Source organism: Geotrypetes seraphini, chromosome 5 (assembly GCF_902459505.1).
Source record: "Geotrypetes seraphini chromosome 5, aGeoSer1.1, whole genome shotgun sequence".
In the NCBI taxonomy this organism is placed as follows: domain Eukaryota; kingdom Metazoa; phylum Chordata; class Amphibia; order Gymnophiona; family Dermophiidae; genus Geotrypetes; species Geotrypetes seraphini.
The window spans coordinates 77,692,571-77,714,698 of record NC_047088.1 but is presented as its reverse complement, the minus strand read 5'-3'; the positions used below and the strand labels follow the sequence as shown (position 1 = coordinate 77,714,698).

Here is a 22,128-nt window from a genome sequence, read left to right as displayed (position 1 = left end):
CTATGTGGTGAAAACTAAACTAGAAATGCCAAGAAATCTGATTCTAGAGCAAATAAGACTAGCAGAATGTCATACCTCAGTCACACAAGGAAAACACTCCTACTACTGGCCAGCAAAGCCTTTCCTTTGTGCATCCCACTTCACTGATGCACCTTACTATGAGTGAATGCCACAGAGGAAAGGCCATGCCCATCAAAGAAGCAGGTTTCAGTGATCTCTCTGCAACGTGTGAAGGAGGTGGGGGTTGCTGGGGCAATGCTGGACCTGGAGGTGGAAGGAACTGGTACAATGCTGGTCCCGAGGTGGGGAGAGGGAGCTGGAGCGATGCTGGACCCAGGGGAGGGAAAGCTGGTGTGATGCTGAACTTGAGGGGTGGAGCTTCTATGATGCTGGACCTGTGTGCAGGTGGGGGAGGGGGGAGGGAAGGTATAACTTTAGGCAGCCCTGGGCATTTTGATGGGCTCGCTGAATGGTAGCTACACCTCTGCCTGCAGGTCATTTTAGGCGGGCCAGGAAAAAAAAGGAGTTGGTATTGTGTACTGGTGCATACTGGCTTCAAAAAGTCCTGGTTGTAGAGTATCCAGCTTACTATAGGAAAACATACAGCTGCAATTACATATTGCAATCACAAACCTGGATGTTTTTAGTTTTTTGTTTTTTTACTGCTTGGATAAAAGAGAAAGAGGCTAGAACAGGGTGAGTAGGGGGTTCTTCTTCGATCTGCAACTTCTTCTCCAATCACAGGTGTCTTCCTATTCCAGAATGATAGCAGAAGAGGGCTGAACTAAGAAGCTTTTCTGTACTTTATTTGCCTCAGGCTTATCATTTCCCTTCCTGTTCTTTAAATGCTGCACAGGAGGAGATGGGGCTGAAGTGGAAGGCAGAAAGCTTCTTTCTGAAGTACTGTCCAATCTAGATAGGGAAAGGCATAATGAATTCGTACATAGCCAGGCCTCTAACTTCCACCAAGGCACACCAAGGATTTTGCTAAGGCACGCTCGTATGCCACTGAACACTGGTCAAGAAGCACCACCTTAGATCACTCTTCTTTTTGGTTTTGAATAGGTGACACCAGAGTTCGACCTGAAATTTGACAAAGTTTACAAGTGGACAGCTAGCAGCTATTCCCAGAAGAGGGCATTTATCAGTTGCTTATGGAAGCTGAACCAACGTCACCTTTCCAGCAGGGTCCTATTTGTCAACATTTTTGCCTGCATTTTGGAAGGTGAGACCCACTGACCAGTGGCCACAGGGCTGTATTTAGTAGGAAGTTTTCATAATTTTCTTCAGAAGTGTATATCACAGTATTACAAGTCAAATAATGCTTGCAATCCCTAACAAAATTAGATTGTTTACCTTAAACCAGAGGTTCTCAAATCAGTCCTGGGACATATCTAGCCAGCCAGGTTTTGAGGATATCCACAATGAATATGCATGAGATAAATGTCCATACAATGGAGATAGGGCATGCAAATCTATCTCATGTATCTTTATTGTGGGTATCCTGAAAACCTGACCGGCTAGGTGTGTCCCAAGGATTAGGTTGAAAACCCTGTGCCTTAAACTAATTTATGAACAATTATTTTGTGCATCTACAACTTGTCATGCTTTTATATGTTTTCCATGGCATGTAAGTTTCAAGGGACTAACTACTGTATTTTCCAAGATTATAAGGAAGTCACACCAAAAAAACATCCTAGCCCCTCCACAGAAGGAGCAGCAATTTTAGAATGCTGCCCCCTCGTCTATACGGTGAGTGCAAGTACATGTTGTTTCCACACATCAAGCTTTCTAAAATTGCTGCTCCTCGATCCCAGCATTGGTATTCTCCTTCCCAACATATCCCTACCCCAATGCATGCAACCCTACCCTTCCCCAACACCATTAAACAGTCATCTGACTTCTACAAGACACCCATCCTACCCTCCTTCATAATCACCCAGCCTTTGATAGGTTCCCATCACCACCTCTTACTATCACCAGACCTCTGAAATCACCAATTCCCACTCCTTCACTATTACCCAACCCTGGAAGGTACTCTTCTCCCCCCCCCCAACAGCCATCCTCTATACCAGGGGTGGGGGACTCCGGTCCTCGAGGGCCGTAATCCAGTTGGGTTTTCAGGATTTCCCCAATTAATATGTATGAGATCTATTTGCATGCACTACTTTCAATGCATATTCATTGGGGAAATCCTGAAAACCCAACTGGATTACGGCCCTCGAGGACCGGAGTTCCCCACCCCTGCTCTAGACCAATGGTTCCCAACCCTGTCCTGGAGGACCACCAGACCAATCGGGTTTTCAGGCTAGCCCTAATGAATATGCATGGAGCAGATTTGCATGCCTCTCACTTCCATTATATGCAAATCTCTCTCATGCATATTCATTAGGGCTAGCCTGAAAACCCGATTGGCCTGGTGGTCCTCCAGAACAGGGTTGGGAACCACTGCTCCAGACATATCCCCCACCAGGCTGAAGATCCTCAAAAACAGATGTTAGGCAATAAGGCTCTCAAACTCCCCTTACCAGGATTCCTAGTAGGGTAGTAGGGGAAATCAATACTCACTTGCTCCTGCCTTGTGGCTGCTGGGGTCCAATACAGTCACCATGATCTTTAGCAGTAATATTGTGGTATTACTGCTTGGGGTCAGGCTTCCATATATAGTCAAAAATTCCATATATAGAAACCTTAGTGGTAATACTGTGATATTACCATTAGAAATCTTAGTGGCCCTTGAGGGATCCCAGTAAGCCCAAGGACTGCATTAGGGCAGTTGGAGACCTTGAAGCTTAACGTAAGTTTTACATTTTTGAAAGTGTTCGGCTTAGGGGGGAGGATCTCTGGGGAAGGCCCCCACCTGCTGGCTTTGGGCTATTGCCCACACTTGGGGGCCTCAGTAGGGGCAGGGTTGAGCATGGTGGTGGCTGTCAGTGTTCGGGTGATATTGTAGTGGGGTCATATTGGTGCCTTCAGGGGTCAGGTGATAGTGGAGAAGAAGGATGCTTGTCATAGGCCAGATGATAGTGATAGGGGTGGGAGGAGTATCTAATGGGATTGAAGGAGCTGGGTGAGGAGTCTGGCATCAGGGTAGGGCTGTGATGTGGGGGGTGGTTTATCTTCATGGGCTATGATGTTGGGCTTTGGCGTTGCACTTAGTTATGCCTCAGATCAGTTCTAAATCCCAAACTCCAAGTTTCCTACTGCAGCTGTGGATTCTCTGTGGGAAATAAGGAATACACGACTGTATTGTCATCAAACCCAGACTATTCCCTCTCCCTGCCTTCCCCACATCCCCTTGCTAATTACTGAGCTTCCACATATCTGAATGGCCCCTCTTTTGAAATGGCATTTAAATGTCTGGGCCTCTCCAAACATTTAAATGCTGCCATTGAGACATGTGAATGCTTCTTAACCACCTTCGTGACTTTCTTCCTGTTCCTTTTTAATTTTCAATTGTGCAGATGATATAAAATAACATGGAAAATGTAGTTGACACATGTCCTATGCTGCTTCAAATAAATGAATATCCCTACCATAGCACATAAGGGACAATTGTAAAATAGGACACCAGTGGTGTAGCGAGGGTAAGAAACACCTGGGGTGGCAATTCCCCCCCCCCAACGTCCTCCTCTCCGCTCCCCCCCTTCTTCCATGCCCCCACCCGCCCGCCACCACCACACTTGCACCTGCCCTTTCCACCCCCGTACCTCTGTTTGAACCTCCTCATCAGCCTGCTGCTCGCACTGTCATTCCCTCTGATGTCACTTCTGGGCCCCACGACCCAGAAGTAATTTCAGAGGGAGCCAGGCTGGCACGAGCAGCAGGCTAGAATAGTTGCTCACGCTGGCAAAGACTTTTAAAGAGGTACATAGGTGTGGCATGGGGAGAGCGCAAATGTCGCATGGAGGGCCGAGAGGTGCCAGCGCCTTCCCACCAAGATGGCACCCGGGGCAGTCTGTTACCACGTTCCCCCCTTACTATGCCACTGCAGGACACCTACAATTAGACAGCAAGAGGGCATCATGGTAGGAACTTTTGCTATAAAGGAAAGTAGGTGCCCAATTTTCTTTTAGAGAATAATAGCATAATCATATATATATGTAAACTGTATATTATGTATGTTGGTATTAGATCCCTAGTAGGTGTCGAGTTAGGATAAGAACTTGTATCGAAAAAACCTGTACTGTAACTGTGGTAAATTGTAACCTGTTAACTGTATGTTATGTATGTTAACCTGTAATCCATTCTGAGCTCTTTAGGGAGAATGGAATAGAAAATGAATTAAATAAATAAATAATGCTGCATATGTCCCCCGCCAACTTACAGTTTTCTGTAAGTTACACACATAATGCATCCCCCCTCCCCCTCACCAAAAATTTGCTGGGGGCTCAAGTGGAAATGGATTGTGTGATACCCCTCACAAACCCTCCACACAACCTTGAATGTTAGGAGGCAGGACTAATTTCCATCTCCTCACCCAAACTCCTTACCCAGACTAACTACACCTACAACATGCCCCTGTTCCTACTCCCTTTACATGTTGCTACTCTACTGCCTACACATTCCCACTCTAAATCAATGCTGTAATCTCCCTGTACTCCCTATTCTTGTATCGATACCTGTTCCCACGGTATCCACATTGTACTTTTCCATTACTGTATACCGTCTTGAACTGAAAAGGTATGACGGGATATAAATAAAGCTATTATTATTATCTGTTCCTGCCTCTATGTTCCTATCTTTGAAAACTGCAGCATTAGACCCTGCATTGGGCTTCAGGATGTACCATGGGGGGCCAGTTTATCAAATAAGGGAGAGGACATCTCTCCTGCCTCCCTACATTAGGCGTGTGCAGAAGGGTGTGGTCCATTTGAGCTCCAAGCATATTTTTGGGGGAAAGGGGGAGGAGGGAAAAGGACCACTTGGATTACTAGGGAAATTCTTCAGGATGAGGAGTAAGGAATTGGGATTCCAAAAGCTGCTTGTCATCAGCTAAGTTTGTGGGTGTCGGTAAGGAATCCAGATAGCTGGGGTATCAGGAGCATGCAGGGGGATCATGGAGTCATGGATGAGGAGCTTACATTCTTGCACAAGACCTCCAGTTGACACTATTGCAGACCCATGTGTCTATGCATCTGCTGTGCTCTCTTATATTAGCACACATTTTTTGCACTCTATGCCAGCCCTGCTCTCTGCTGCCCCGATGTTCTTCTGCGATCTCTCCTGCCTGCTGTGCCTTGAATCACCGCCCTGCTCGTCCCCAGATTTCTCCTACCTGCCACCCTGAATCTCTCCTGCCCTTCCCCCCACTGCGAGCCCGTGGTATTAACCTGCGGGTTTAATCGGGCTAAAAACACAGGCTCTCTTGCCTACAAAAGTTTTTTTTTTAAAGTCGTGGCCTAGACACATTCCCTCCCCCTCCACGGAAGCCTGGGGCAGGAGGGAATGAGCACCCCTTCTGCTCCCAAAACTTCATAAAGGTAGGGGGGGAGTGGGTGGGCCGGGCCTGGCCTGCCTAGGTAGAGCTACAGGTAGGGAGGGAAGGAGGGAGGTGGGCCGGCCAGATCAGGATGGGGTTTCACATGGCAGGAGGTAGTTGGTATCCCTCCTGCCTTTTGTGGGGCATCGGTGGGGCTGCGTTTGGGGGGGGGGGGCATTTTGTAGGGGTTTGGGGAGGGAGGAAGCAGTTCCGGGGTCAGGAGGGACTTTATTTTTATTTTTTAACCAAGCAGATATTTTGCGTGTGTAAAACACGCAAAATATCTGCCCGATTTAAAAAAAAAAATTGAAGCCCTGACAGCAGTGACAGGAGGCTGCTTCTCCAATCAGGATGGTCTGCGAATGTGTCATGATCGCTCTGCAGCGATCCATGGGGGTGTGCGTCCGATCCGATCCGCACATGCAAATGAGGACTCTTTAGTGAATCAGTTGCCCGGCAGAACTTGGCCACGAATCGCCCAACAACGATCCGGAGTTTAGTGAATCTAGGCCAAAGTGTTTATTAGGAAAATGTTTGAACATGCCCTGAATGGTGATAGTAAGGGATTAACACATCAGTGTCTCATACTTAGGCAAAACTGAAACCACTTTTGAATGTCATGCATAATAGTTTTAAACACTTTTTTCTAATTGCTGATTTATCAAAGGTCAGAATGGAATTGGACCTCTGTCCATCTGCAGACAAGCTTTTTATCAAGTGAGGCTACAAACTAGTGATGCCTGCTAAATTAATCTGAGAACTGCAGAGCAAGATTGGAACAGTTCAAAACAAGATAAATTCTGATAAGAACTCATAGTTTCATTCGCATACCATAAAGTATGAGGCAAATACGGCAAAATGTGTCAAGCATAACATTAAAAATGTAATAAAAAGAAGAATGTAAGCAGTGTGTTATTCCATTAGGCAATGGAAGGAACATAACCCCCCCCCCCCCTTTTACTAACCCATGGCATGGCCTTGAGCGTTAAATGCTCTGATGTTGCTCCGACATGCATAGAATTTCTATGAGAATTGGAGCAGCATCAGAGCTTTTAGCGCCCTGAGCTGCGGTAGAAATCTCTACCATGGCTTAGTAAAACAGGTCTAATATATTCTTGAATGCCTTTACTAAATATTTTTGTATATTTCTTTTTATAGTTTTTAGTTAGCTGTTCAATTCAATTTCTTCATTCAATCTTGTAAGACCAAATATGTGTATGGACCTTCGGACTGCATCCAGGCACATAGTTGCCGGTTGCTGTATTCTTCGTGAGTCCAATCTTTATTAATTAAATAGTGTACTTATTATTTATCATTTAACTCTTCATTTTAAGTTCGTAAAGTTACTACATATAATGCTTAGAAGAATATCACTTAGCTTATCGGTGATTTTGTTCTTCTGTTACCCCTACCGACATGCATGTTTCAAGGAAACATTTCTTCAGGGTTGAGGTCAGCTATTGAAACAAAAGACACTTAGCTCAGAGTTATGTCCGTTATAATTTAAAAGTGTAGGCTCTCACAACAACGAGGCCTCTTGTAATAAAATTCTACAAATCTACGAGGAAGCTAGACAACTAACAACTCGAGCTTAGTAAAAGAGGGTCATAGTGTAGTAATCTCAAAGCATGAATCTTTAAACTTTACTAATTAGATTTATAAAGGCTTCAGCTCTTCTCAATTATTTTATTGTTTTTTTCTTAGCTATTTATAGCATTATAATTAAAATGCATGCAATGTCTTTTATCTAAAGACTCTTACTATGTTAATGGTTCAGAATCATAGGCCTGTGGGCCTATTTTAATGTCAAGAAAAGGTTTTATTTTCTATTTTGTACTCTGTAAATATTTGTGATGCCTAGTAAATTGAGCACCCAGTCTTTCAAACTGAAGAATGTTTCATAAGATGAGGTTTCAGTATGAAGAAAGGCTTAAGAGGTTAGGGCTCTTAAGCTTGGAGAAGAGGCGATTGAGACATATTGAGGAAGTATTATTTTTCAGTCAATTTGCAAGTAAACTGTGGAGTTTTTCTCCCTTTCTGTATGAGAACCTCCCCCCCCCCCCCTTAACTTGTATATAAGGGAATTACTGGGAGATATGAGCAAGTGGAAGCAGGCATCTGCAAAGACACTTGAACTTCCAATTCCATCACAGGAGGTCCTAATCAGCTGCTATATCTGTGTGACTGTTCTGTGGAATGTGGCCACAGCTGTGTGACCATGACGAATGCTTGAAGGGGTGTGACCAAAGGAGAACGTGCCTTTGTGGCCCTTTTGGAGCACTAGAGGAGCTCGAATGGGGAAGAGAAAAGGGGGATCAAAAGGCATGTCTGCTCCAACGGTGATTAGAGGTCCAATGGACAAACATTTAACGATTGTATCAACGCCATTATCTGAAGTGCCTTCTCTCCCTGACACTTCCCTTTCTTCAAGTGGACCTTCTTTAGCACTCTCCAGACTAGTAGAGGTTAATCTTTAAGAATGGGTATATATCCAATCATGACCAGCAGGTGGAGACTGAAAACAAAACTGTGGAATAGTACATAAGATATCCCCTTCTCTATTATCATCAGTCTTCTTTCAGTCTCCAGCAGGTGTTGAGTGAGCTGTACCCATCTCCCTTGGTAGGGCTGTTGGAATTTGTTTAGGGGGTTTCTAGTCCCTGTTTTTGGCCGGATAGAGCTTGGATGGGCCCTGTTTGGGGGTCCGTCCAACCTCGGGGGTGTCAAACCTGGTGGATCTCGAGCGGGGTCCCTCCCCCCCATTTCCTCCACCTCCCCACATTTTTTTAGAGGAGCCTCAGCATTAAGCCTTGCCCCCTAAATCAAACAAGGCATATTGCTTTGAGAGCCCCCCATTATAGAGGAAACGGCCTTTTTCAGGGAAAAATTACAGTTTCCTCTGTAACGGGGAGATAAATGTTGAAAAGAAGAGGGGAATTTAGTCCTTTATTTGTTGAAGGATCTTACACTAAAGACATTCTGCCTGATATTTAATGCTATTTAACTGGCCAGGAATGGATCCTGACTGGTTAAATAATGCTTAGCTGGCTAACCGACATTGTTCAGCTGGGAAATAGCCAGCTATCTCCGCTGAATATTTGCAGCTAATGACTAAAATTTAACCAGCTATATCACATGATAACTGCCAATACTGAGCACCGACCAGCCAAGTTTAGCAGCCAAATTGGGCTGCATAAATAGTGCTCAGTATTGACTTAGCTGGTTAACTCCCTCTTTTACAAAACTGTACAAGAGGTTTTTAGCTTTGGTCGGTGCGCTACTCCGATGGTCATAGAGTTCCTATGAAATGGATATTCAAAATGCTGGTTGTTGTAAATGGCCTGGAATTGAATATCCGATCACGGGAGTTAGCCAGTTTGCCTCTTGTGGACTGAATATTGGCCCCATTGTTCCTGTGCAGCGGCGGCGAAAAGGGCGAACAGAATGCTAGGAATGATAAAGAAGGGGATCACGAACAGATCAGAGAAGGTTATCATGCCACTGTACCGGGCCATGGTGCGCCCTCACCTGGAGTACTGCATCAGCACTGGTCGCCATACATGAAGAAGGACATGGTACTTCTCGAAAGGGTCCAGAGAAGGGCTGGAGGTTAAAGGGCTGGAGGAGTTGCCGTATAGCAAAAGATTAAAGAAACTGGGCCTCGAACAGAGGAGATTGAGAGGGGACATGATCAAAACATTTAAGGTACTAAAGGGAATAGACTTACTAGATAAGGATAGGTTGTTCACCCTCTCCAAGGTAGGAAGAACTCTCTAAAATTGAAAGAGGATAGATTCTGTATGAACATAAGGAAGTTCTTCTTCACCCATAGAGTGGTAGAAAACTGGAACGCTCTTCCGGAGTCTGTCATGGGGAAAACACTCTCCAGGGATTCAAGACAAAGTTAGACAAGTTCCTGATGAACCAGAACGTATGCAGGTAGGGCTAGTCTCAGTTAGGGCGCTGGTCTTTGACCAGAGGGCTGCCCTGTGAGCAGACTGCTCGGCACGATGGACCACTGGTCTGACCCAGCAGCGGCAATTCTTATGTTCTTATGTTAACTATTGCTTCATCTGGAAGATTGTCAGAGATCCAGGTTCTTTCTTTCTTGTAGGGATCCCTTTCTTCATTTAGTGGAGACTGGTGTTTCTATTTGTACTGTCCCAGCCTTTCTTCCAAAAGAGCTCTCTTTGTTCTACTTAAATCAACATTTGATTTTCCCTTCTTTTCAGTGAGAAGACTACAGAAATGAGTTTAATGTATTGAAACTGCTGGACATCTGTCAAGCCATAATAAGATATCTAGAGGTCACTAATGAATTCCATAGATCTGATAGGTTATTGTCCTTTTAACTGGTTCCAGGAAAGGCAAATCTGCTTGTAAGGCTGCCATTTCTTGCTGGGGCACATGGGCCAACCAATCCCATGTGCCTAAGGCACTTTCCTTTGTGCTATCTTTTAATAGGCAAAACTACTACGAGGTTGTGAAAGCTAATTCTACAAGGGAAGTTTCTATTTCATGAGCAGAATTGCAAGCAGTCACATCAGCAGAAATGTGTCTCTTCATACTTTCTCAAGATATTATAGACTGGATTTTTGGCCAGAACAGAAGCTTGTTTGGAGCTATTTGTACTTCTAACAGATGCGTCTGCTTCCCTTCCAACTTGAGAACTGGTTTGATACATCCTGAAAATTCTAAACTGGTCTGTTGAGCAAGCTAAAAAGAAAAAAAGGAGATATAAGTTCTTACCTGCTAATTCTTTCCTTTAGTCCCAACAGACAAGCTACCTGCTCTTCCATATACAGTATAAGTATTGTATATTTGACATAATTCAGCTGTTTTGGTTTTCTCTCTTTTAATTTGCAGTGCTCTCTTTAAATTGTTTTAAGACGTGTTCAGTTTCCTAGTTATTCATGTATTTTCAGACTGCCTCATTCTGCAGGAGGTGGGGAAAAGAGGCCTGGCAGCAGTTCCTGCAGAAGAAGATGAATATCAGGAAGTGACTCCAAAGGAATCTGCTGACATGCTGAAGCAAATGGAAAAGTATGAGTCACTAGTGGCCAATGCAGCAGTATTTGCAGAAAGATTGATCAAAGACCTTCAAGTCTTGGATGAGGTAAGTAAACATTCTGTTGGAGATGTATTAGTAGGGGAATAACATCCCTGGCCCTAGTGATTTCATCACATAACTAAATTGGAAAAGATATAATGACAGTTCTGTGAGGGTTCTTAACCTGAACAAGCGTGCAGTAAACATCTAACATAAGAACATAAGAAGTGCCTCCACCGGGTCAGACCATAGGTCCATCCTGCCCAGCAGTCCGCTCCCGCGGCGGTCCAAACAGGTCACGACCTGTCTGAATCCAGAAGGGGCCCCCTTGCCACCTTGGTTTCCCATTGAGTCCTATCTTCCCATCGAAGTCCTAACCCTCCGGTCTTGCACATGCACGACCTGGTTGGATTTCTATACTTATTACCTGGTTAGCTTTCTATACCTGTGTTACATCCCAGCACCTCTCTCAGTATCCCACGATCCCTTTATCCCTCAGGAATCCGTCCAATCCCTGTTTGAATCCCTGTACCGTACTCTGCCTGATCACTTCCTCCGGTAGCGCATTCCAGGTGTCCACGACCCTTTGTGTGAAAAAAAACTTCCTTGCATTTGTTTTGAACCTATCTCCCTTCAGTTTCTCCGAATGCCCCCTCGTACCTGTTGTCCCCTTCAGCCTGAAGAATCTGTCCCTATCCACCCTCTCTATGCCCCTCATGATCCTGAAGGTCCTAAAATTGATCTCTTTTTTTCTAGACAGTTCTCACACTTTACTGCTCCCTTTTTATTGCCATCCAGCTCATGCTTTCCTTTCACAGAGAGATTGTATTCCTAGATTATTGCTTGTATTCCTAGATTATTGCTGGCAGTTGGCAGTTGCCTACCAATGAGGAAATCATTATGAGCAAATACTGTTTCATGACAGGTGGCAGCAGTCATTCCTTTCAGCAATACTTTTCAGTTTTGCTGCCTCCCTAATCAGTGTGGATATATTAGCAATATCTGGTCTTCTATTGCATCAGTTTCTTTACCAAAACTGTTGTACTTTTACATAAGAACATAAGAATTTGCCTCCGCTGGGTCATACCAGAGATCCATCGCGCCCAGCGGTCTGCTCCCGTGGCGGTCCATCAGGTCCATGACCTGTAAAGTGATCTTTTGTCTAGAACCTGTTCTTCCCTAATCCTTTATATCCTTCAAACCCCTTTTCTTTTTATCTATACCCTTTCTTTCTCCTTTATCTGTAACCTTCAATCCCCTTATCCTTTAGGAATTTATCCAGTCCCTCTTTGAAACCCCATGTAGTGTGACCTATTACACCCTCCGGAAGTGCATTCCAGGTATCCACCACCCTCTGTGTGAAGAAGAATTTCCTAGCATGAGCAAAGAGAAGCAGAGGTTTAATTAAGGGAAATGGATTGGGACTTCTATGCCACCTTTTTATAGTTTTACAACCACACTCAAAGTGGTTTACATGATACTTCAAACATTTTAACTGTCTGTCCTGGTGAGATCACAATCTATCTAATGTTCCTGAGGTAGTGGAGAAAAAAGTGACTTGCTCAGAGTCACAAGAGCAGTGCAAGGTTTGAATCCACAACCTCAGGGTGCTGAGGCTGTAGCTCTAACCCACAACACCACACTCTCCTCTTTTATTCACACAAATTGCATTGTTTGCTTGCACGATCTCAACAGTGTTGTTGGGGAGATCGTGCAAGCAAACTGCAATTTGTGTGAAGAAAGTGGGTGTCAAGAAGCCCTGAAGAAACTGTTGTATACCTTGAAATGTTGGCTATAAATGAGACGCCACGGACTAGTTCAATTACACATTTGCTAATATTGCTAGACCACATCTCAGTCCCATATTTAAAAACAAGCTTAGCGGCAATTGTATTTTCTCCATGGAAGTTTTTTCTGCCGATGATGTGGGTGGAGGTGGCTTAAGCATTTATGCCCTGCCAGAACAAACCTGAGGCTTTTTCTTCCGTTGAGATAATACTCTCAGCTGATTAAGTGGAGCAAATTATTTATTGATAGTTATAATACAAAGAAATTTGCTTAATTAAGCAAATAAATTTTAATAAATAATAAATTTTAAGAAAATGGAGCTTTATATAATCAGTGGCTTTGAGGGACCTCAGGATGGGCTTAAATTTTTTTTAAATTATTTTTTGATCAAACACAATCACATTCAAAGGAAAAATTTCAATTTGCACCATTTTTCCAACTTTAGGTTTTTCTGGACAACTTTAAAAGTACAGTATAATCATTCAGTTTATGAGATAGTATGATTCTTCTTGATGGTAACAGTTTCCTGATTTCTGCTCTTTATATATTTTTCTTGCTGTACCATGTGGGCTAAACACAGCAGTAGCAAAACTGTGAACATTTTGAAAGCTGTTAATCCTTAATAGATCTTGTCAGCAGTGATTAGCAAGTACTTATGCCTACACATCCTACAGAATTTCCCATCTCAGCCCTAGGCAAGCAGCTCCTTCAGGGTTATTTTTAAAAGACACATTTCATGCTGGACATATTTCATGCCTATTTTAACCATTCATTAATTAGATCAGTTTAATAAGAAACACAGTGAAAATATAGTCATTGAGTCATTAGTTGGTCTTTGTTACCCTTTTATCATTTATATTCTTGATTTAGATGCTTCTAGTCACATACCAGTCTGATATCATGTATTGTACCTCATTTCGTTCATAGTAAGGTAGTAGTGCTCAAGAGTTGATAGTATCTAAGAGTTCTTTCATAGCCAGTGTACAATGCATTGTTTGTCAGTCCTTGCACAGAGGGCATATCCACATCACAGAAAGCAACTTAATAATCAAACATTGACTAAAACTGATAGATATAGGCTAAAGAGAAGGCAGCGATTGAATCAGCATGTAAAGTAAGAAAGAAAGAAAGGAAAAGAGGACGGGATTTGATATACTGCCTTCCTGTGGTTACAATCAAAATGGTTTACATATTATATGCAAGTACATATGTTGTTCCTGGGTCACTGGAATGTTAAGTGACTTGCCCAGAATCACAAGTGAACCTTCTAGAGCAGGGCTACTCAATTCCTGTCCTTGAGGTTCCCAGACAGACCAGGTTTTCAGGATACCCATAGTAAATATGTGTAGGAATGCGAAGACAGTAAACACACACACACAGTCTAAGAGTCGGGATGGAGGCGCTTCCAATGGCTAGCTCCGAGTCCCTTTTATTATGCTTCTAAGCTAATGACATCATAGTACCTCCCTAGTTTACACATCTAATGATAGGTGGATACAAAGGTACATGCTTTTACATTGGTGGAAACACAGGTACATGCTTTTACATGTGATCACCTGCCCTTTTCCTCGTGCTTTACCTCGTGATCACCTTCCAACTCAGCACTTAGGCAAGGGCCTGATTAACACATGGACAGAACCTAAGTCTTTGCACTTATGCAATGCAATGCCTGCCAGCTGATGTCCTTTCCAAATAAGGACAGCTTAGATAAGATAAGGGTTAATGTGTGACAGATAAGGGGGAGAGAGGGAATGATTCAGTATTCTGTCCCAAGGTGCTAACATTTTCCCTTGCTTTAGAATGGCTAGGGAATGAGGAATAATTCATAATTCTTACACAGGGGCGGAAAAATCAGTGTGCCGATCTCACCCTGTTTCAGAATGGCAGAATGGCGTTCCTACAAATATGCATAAACTTGATTTGCATATACTACTTCCATTATATGTAAATTTCTTTCATGCATATTCATTGTAGATATCCTGAAAACCCAACTGGCAAGGGTGTACTCTAGGACCGAGCTGAGAAACACTATTCTGGGCAGAGTCCAGGACTGAGTTGAGAAACACTGGCCTAGAGTGTCATCTTTCATTCACCCTGCTTACTGTACGAGGAGGGGGTGCTAAAAAGTTCTCAGGCTGATTGCTTTGATAAACTACATAGGAAATCTTGCTAACCCCCATGGGCCCTTTCTTCCATCTCTGAGGTAGTAGACCAAACAATAACAACCAGACACAAATGTAGTTTAAAACATCAAGGCCTTAGGAGAACTTGATGATCTATTAACTGGTAGTTCCAACTAAGAAACTCCCCGAACCATGGGTGACAGCCCATTTTATTAACTTTATGACATCATTTCATTTATTATTATCCATGCTTATGTTAGTACATTTTCCAATTACAATTACTTCATTAAGATCCAATGATTCATGGCATATGACTGCATTTTACCACTAGGTCCATATTTGGTTTATTGGTCATGTGATTTCTTGTCATTATTCATTTAAAAATGTATATAACTAAAATGTATATAACTATTTTGTCTAATAACTAAAAGGTTTACAGCAATAAAACATGCATAAAATAAATCACAGAATAAAAATCTTAAAAACTTTGAAATTAAATCATTTATTATTTTCCAATATCAACTAATAAATCACCAGAAAGCAGTAACAAACAACTGAGTCTTTAACTGCTTCTTAAATTGGAGCCGATTTGCACATAATCGTAATTGACCCACCAAAGCATTCCACATTTTAACACCAGCAATGTTATTTCAGTGTTTTGGACATCTATTACCCAACCTTACAAGAAGTAGCAGCTGGGACAAAACACCTATTTAAAAAAGTTAAGTAACAGCTTGCCAGTAATGCTAACCAAGCAATATTCATTTTTTTTTCCTGAAACTCTAAAGCATTTCTATATCATGATAGTAGATTAGATAGATAGCTGTGTTTTTCTTCAGGTCTCCCAGGCAGGGGTGTCTCATACATGTTTGGGGTATAGGCCCTCCACCTATATCCTGCTCAATACTATTATTGCTATCAAACCCAACCAAGAAGGGAATGATGTGGAGCCATGAAACTTACAAGTTTATTCCACATATTCATCCCAACTTCAACACACTTGGCAAATGGTGTCTGAAGTTTCTGTAACCCTTGCAAAAATTACTCTGATATCTGGTCATTGAAATACTGCTCTGCTGCTGCAGTCACCTCCAGTGCACTCAGAAATTGTCAACTTTTCAAACTCTTTTTAAGGTCTGAAACAGAAAATCAGATGGAGCAAGATCTGGTGAGTAGGGTGGATGGTCTGTGCACTGAAAACCCCAACTGCGTCAAAACATCCATCGTTTTTCCAGCCTTGTGAGCAGGTGTAAAGTTTGATGAATGGTCTGAAATTTGGCGGCTAAAATTGAATGTTAAGAAATGCAAGGTGTCAAGTCCGGACCCCTGGATAGCGCAGCGGGCCACGCGACTGCAACGAATACTGTGCTGGCGTGACCCCCATTGACTTAGGGAACCCTTCAGGTTTAAAGTCTTTTGGCACTTGCCTGAAATAAGGCCTCAAGATAAGTTTCCCCTATCCTTTTGAAAGAAAAAGGACACGGACAACAAATCAGATTTTGAATAAAGACTTGTTTTGATTGATTGTTGTTGCGTCTGTATCCTAAGATTAGGGGCTCTTCTGTTTTGCCTGCAAATTTTATTCTGGCCACCGGCCAGATTGTGGTTAAGGTTCAACACTATCTTGCAGAGCAGAAAAACACCAAAACAACAATTTCAAAAATGGGAAGAACCCCCCTCCTCCCCCAAACAAATAAACACAGGCTCTCGTTTAAGGTTGGAATGGTTGAGAGTTCAATTGCTGGTTTCTGGACTTTAGGCCTTATGCTATAGTCCTCTTCACCAGGCCAGCCTTGTGTAGAGGTTAATTAACCAACTTTGTAATCCACATTGTTAGGTTATAAGTAAAGTTCTTCACACAAGCAGCACAAGGTAATGGCACATACAGTTTTCCTTTCATCATTCTATTCACATTCTCTTACACCCCAGAGAATGATTTTAACCCCAGAGTTTAAAGCACTCTAGTCAAGTTTCAAGTTTATTAGGATTTTATATACCGCCTATCAAGGTTATCTAAGCGGTTTTTACAATCAGGTACTCAAGCATTTTCCCTCTCTGTCCCGGTGGGCTCACAATCTATCTAACGTACCTGGGGCTATGGAGGATTAAGTGACTTGCCCAGGGTCACAAGGAGCAGCACGGGGTTTGAACCCACAACCCCAGGGTGCTGAGGCTGTAGATCCAACCACTGCGCCACACACTCCTCACACAAACGTGCCTCGTTCTAACCAAGTGTTCTTTAATCTGATAACATCATGGTTAAGGCCCTTCATCTTAGAGGACAAGAATATCCAATAGCTACCTCTCTTAAAGTTCTGGGAATTACATTAGATCGTCATTTAACCTTGGTAGAACACATTGATACACTTGTAAAGAAATGCTTTTTTGCACTATGGAAACTGCAAACTAAAATATTTTGAACCAATCTCATTCAGATTACTAGTTCAGGCATTAATCCTGGCCATTCTTGACTATTGCAATATAATCTATCTGGGATCTTTCAAAACAATTCTTGGAAGATTAAGGTTAATTCAAAATACAGCAGTTCGGTTGAAAAAACAAGAACATGTCAGCCCTTGTTACCGGCAACTGCACTGGTTACCAGTTGAAGCTAGAATATTATTTAAATTTGCTTGTATCTGTTACAAACTGTTATTCGGATTGTCTCCATCCTATCTTTTTTCGCATTTTGAATTGTATAGATCAGCCATGTTTACTCGCCGTACTTGTTTATTTACTTTTCCGAATCCTAAAAATTGCCGCTACAAGAAGTTTTTTGATAGAACCTTGGCTTTTCAAGCAGGCAAAGTCCAATCTTGGTTAGATGACATGATCCATCAAGCTGCATCATATTGTTCTTTTAGGAAACTAGCAAAGACCTACTTGTTTAAAAAAATTCTACTTGGCTAAGAACCATGTACTGTATCTGTGTTTTTTACATATTTGTATCTCATCACTGAATGTCCAATTCTCTTACTTGTAAACCGCCTAGAACTCTGGGTGTTGGTGGTATAGAAAATAAAGTTGTTATTATTATATTATTATTATAAACAAAAATGGTTTGTAAGGTTGGAAAGAAGAAACCAAAGTAAGTCTTCTTCCAAACACTTTCTTAGAGCTGCCTCAGCGTTTGAGCAAGCAGCCTTCCCCAGCTGTTGCTGTGCCAACCACTCTCCAACTGGTTCAGTCTTAAAGTAATGCAGGGCAATTACCAAAGCAAACAAAAATGTAACTCAGGAATTTTCCCTGTGCCGTTTAAACAGCCTCAAAGTTCTCTTAATGGTATTAATTTAGTCCCTCTCCTTATCAGGCAATCTTCCTTAGTAGAAAATATCAAGCACAAAAATTCAAAACCCGAATTAGCACAAACACTATCAGCTTCAAAATCCCAACAACTCACATTTGCAGCAATTTAGGTACATGGCTTCTGTAAAGTTCCTGGCTCTGTTACCAATACTGGAGTGTCCACAAACTCCATTTCTTCAGGCTGTTCCTCAACTGGGAAGGGAGGATTCCCAGTCTAAGATTCTGCTGCTGTCTGGCTAGGGTGAGCTTCCGTCTCTCCCTGCATGGCTGCCTGCCCTTTCCTGTCTCACCTGCTGCTCTTTACCCAGCTCGTAGCCACACACCCTCAGCCTTGATAGGAGGAAATGGGGCTGGCCTCTCTCATCAGCTGTGTATATATTTCAGAGACAGCATTTGTCTGGCTCTGCCTTAAAGGGACAAAGTGCAATCTGCATTCTATCCTTTTAAATGGGTTGATAAATGTTCTGGGCTGTATAAAGCCTTCCTGCCTGTCATGCACTGACTCACCCTGGCTGTGGTGATAGTCAGCGATATCAGGATCTAAATGCTAACCTGGTCAGCTCTTCTGCACAGGGGCAAGATGTTCTTATACACTTTCTTAGGGACAAATTCTTTGTTGGCAGTGGATTTGTCACAAAGTTCATGCATTTGGGCTGCAAAAAACCTGAAGGAACAGTATAGATTAGGGGGTGAAGAACTTATGTGCATGACAGCAGGACTTGGGTGTGATTGTATGTGATGATCTTAAAGTGGCCAGACAGGTTGAAAAGGTGACAACGAAAGCTAGAAGGATGCTAGGGTGCATTGGAAGAGGTATGGCCAGTAGGAAAAAAGAGGTATTAATGCCCCTGTATAAGTCTCTGGTGAGACCTCATTTAGAATATTGTGTACAATTCTGGAAGCCACACCTTCAAAAAATGATATAAAAAGGGTGGAGTCAGTCCATAGGAAGGCTCCTAAAATGGTGCGTGGTCTTTGTCATAAGGTGTATGAGGACAGACTTAAAGATCTCAATCTGTATACTTTGGAGGAAAGGTGGGAGAGGGGAGATATGATAGACGTTTAAATACCTATGTGATGTAAATGTGCATGAGTCGAGTCTCTTTCATTTGAAAGGAAGCTCTGGAATTAGAAAGCTTAGGATGAAGTTAAGTGTTGATATGCTCAGGTATAATCTAAGGAAATACTTTTTTACAGAAAGGGTGGTATGCATGGAACAGTCTCCCGGTAGTGGTGGTGGAAACAGACTGTGTCTAATTTCAAAAAAGCCTGGGATAGTCACGTGGGATCTCTTAGAGAGAAGAAGAGATAATGGTTACTGCGGATGGGCAGACCGGATGGGCCATTTTGCCTTTATTTGCCATCATGTTTCTATGTTTCTAATGATGCTAAGAAAATACTCATTAGTTCTTCCCCATTCACCACCCCTAAAATAAAATCAGGCATGATAATCTGCTGCTGTCAGTTAACCTCAACTATCTCTTATTCAGTATTCTTTAGGAAGCTTGTGCCCAAAAAGAGACAAACATTCAGTTTAATCTTTCAGGTATTTTATTTTATTTTTGTCTCTGTGTAGATGCAGAGTAGTAATACTGTAGGATATGTGTAATTGAAGAAACAATTAAAGGGGCAAGCCTACCATCTGGTGGTCACATGGAAAACATGATATAACAAATGCCTACAGTCAAAAAAAAAATAACCATTGTCTTTAAGATTCTGATTTATGGGGGAAGATTTTATATATTACAAGTGTTTAAGTCCGTTATATTAACAGGTGCTAGAGTAGATCTGTCTGTCTTTCTCTCTCCTTTTTCGCTGTCTGTCTGTCTTTATTTCTTTCTGTCTCTCTCTCTCCTTGGCCGCTTTCTACACCCAGGCCCAACAATTGTCCCTTTCTATTCCCTCCCTCCTTCCTTCCTATGTCCTTAGTGTCCCCAGTGCCTCCTTCCTATGTACTTAGTGCCCCCAGTGCCTCCTTCCCATGTTTTTGGTGCTCCACTGCCTCCTTCCTATGTCCTTAGTGGCTCTTCCCATGTCCTTAGTGCCCCCAGTGCCTCCTTCCCATGTCCTTAGTGCCCCAGTGTCTTCTTCCTATGTCCTTAGTGTTCCCAGTGCCCCTTCCTATGTCCCCCCTCACTGCCTTCCAGCCTTTGTCCCAACCCCTCCCCCGAAGCTAGCCAGCCTACCTCCCTCCCTATGTGCCGTGCTAAAGCCAGCCTGCCTGCCTCCCTCCAGCGCTGAAGCCTGTACCCACCCCCCATACCGGCCCCCGCTGCTGCTACCTACCATCTGGCCTATCGCCGCTTCAAACACCCCCCACCTTGGTCGGCCTCCGCAACTAAAGCAAAGGGTCCGCCACACACAAACTGCTATAGGCTCCAGCTGAACACGTCAAACACTGCCAGGGAGCTACAGATCATGGAGGCAGGGATCATAAAGTTGTAAGTGTGCATGCGCTCTTAGGGTTTTATTATGATAGATGAGGAAACTTAGGCTTGTGAAGTTGTGCTTTTTTGAACATCATTTTGTACTGCTGGTTCAGATGTTAGTGTTACTTCAACTTGATTACTATAATTCTTTATATTTGCATTTAACATCAAAACTGATCAATAAATTCCAGTTACTCCAGAATGCTGCGGTTATATTAATTTTTGATCGAAAAAGATATGGAAGTGTTGCATTAGCGTATAAAAATCTTCATTGGCTACCAGTTGAGAAGTGATCTAAGTTTAAATCAGCTTGCATAGTTCATCGTATATTACAGACTGACTCTTCAGATAAACTGAATTTGTTTTTCTCTCATTTACATTATTCTACCAGATGATGTGGAATTTAACTACTACATTTCCCACAGATTAGAGTATGGTATAAATGACAGCTCAACTCCTCTTTTGCTTACACTGCCTGGTAGGGGTGGGGGTTCGGGTGAGGTTAGGGGGGTACTTGGTGGGGTGGGTCCAGGTGAGGGCGATCGTTTGGAGGGTAGGGATTGTCAGCAGGAGGGAATGGGCATCCCTCCTGATGAGAAAGATTGTGGGAGGGTTCAGGGGATCGCGGCAGAAGAGATTGGGCATCTCTCCTGCTGCGATCATTGCGGGCGGGGGGGGGGAGGGGCAGGGCGAGTGCTGGGCAGGAGGGATTAGGTATTTCTCCTGCTGTGATCGTTGTGGGGAAGGGGATGGTTCCACGATTCTCTAACTGGTGGTTATAACAGACGCCAGTTAGAGAATCATGGTTTTAGGCGAAGGACTAGTCCAACGCCTAAAAGGTCTTGTTTGGGGCATTTGGGACTTGGGCAATTTCTTTTTAGAAAATAGGGCTTAAAGGTAAATGTACTGGCAGTCTGGGCGATTAAACTCCTGAGTTTATGGATAATAATGGGGGGTGAATGGGTGGGATGGGTGGTAATTATTTATGTTTTATGATTATTTTTGAATGATTTTCAAGTGTTATATGTTTGTTTTGTATTGGCATAATTTTTGTACACTTGTTGATAGATTTAAAATGAATAAAGAATTTAAAAAAAACCAAAAAACTCCTGAACATACAGGTAGGCCATTCTCGAAAAAAACCTCACATTTTGCATGTTTTTTTCGAGAATGGGCATTTCCCTGCTTTGGGTGCCTAGGGCCTTAAGCCAAAAGGGGATTTAGACATTTTTTTTTATTATGCCCCTCCATCTCTTTACTTTCCCAATACATTCTACAAGAAAATAGAGAAGCTGTCTACTTAGGTCTTGTGGAAAGGCAAGCTGCCTCAAATTGTGCTTCAAAACTAAAGCTGGGGTAAGAGTTTGGTGTGTCGGTTGATTGTACTTTTTTGATTTACCACCATTCATTTAAGCTTAAGCAGGGAAACCTTTTGTTTGAGCTTCTGATGATTCCTATTCTTAAGAGGCTGATACTTGGTGTGCCTCTTTCAGCTGTTAGGACACCATCCCTCTCAAGGAGGCCTTTCAGAGTTTTGAATTGGTGCTTCAGGATGACGACCCTCCTTCCAAAGATTTTTCCGCTATGCCAATCTGAGTTTTCAAATTCACTGTAATGTAATCAGTTGGAGACAGTGTAAAGCACAAAATATATGGACTTTGGGACAAGTGCTAAAGGTCAAAACAGTAAAGAACTTTGAGGCCTGTCAGAAAACTGGGGTATTGAAAACATTTACATAGTCATTTGGGGAAATAACTCTGATTTAGTAGGCAGAAATTTGGGTCCTGGTATTTGCATATCTCAATTTACATCTACCGCTGGGTTTTTTCCCCCTCAGTCAATCATACTTTTTGCACACTTGATAAAGTTAATAAATGGATGGTGCACCCTTTCTCACCTTTTACTGTATTGTCCAAACCTTCAGTGCTATTGGTTTGAGATTTGGTCTGT

At 42.7% G+C, this 22,128-nt stretch overlaps 2 protein-coding genes across 2 annotated transcripts in view; one reads left to right on the top strand and one right to left on the bottom strand.

Annotated features, from left to right (window-relative positions):
- Positions 1–17,965, bottom strand: part of LOC117360978 (BTB/POZ domain-containing protein KCTD12-like) — a 136,924-nt gene extending 118,959 nt beyond the window's left edge. The window contains exon 1 of the mRNA XM_033945692.1: positions 17,844–17,965. The gene's annotated coding sequence lies outside the window, so the exon portion shown is untranslated. The remainder of the gene's footprint in view (positions 1–17,843) is intronic.
- Positions 1–22,128, top strand: part of LOC117360307 (exocyst complex component 1-like) — a 123,108-nt gene that overhangs the window by 18,787 nt on the left and 82,193 nt on the right. Inside the window, exons 4-5 of the mRNA XM_033944004.1 lie at positions 1,066–1,225; positions 10,408–10,598. Of these exons, the coding sequence (XP_033799895.1) occupies positions 1,066–1,225; positions 10,408–10,598 (351 nt within the window). The remainder of the gene's footprint in view (positions 1–1,065; positions 1,226–10,407; positions 10,599–22,128) is intronic.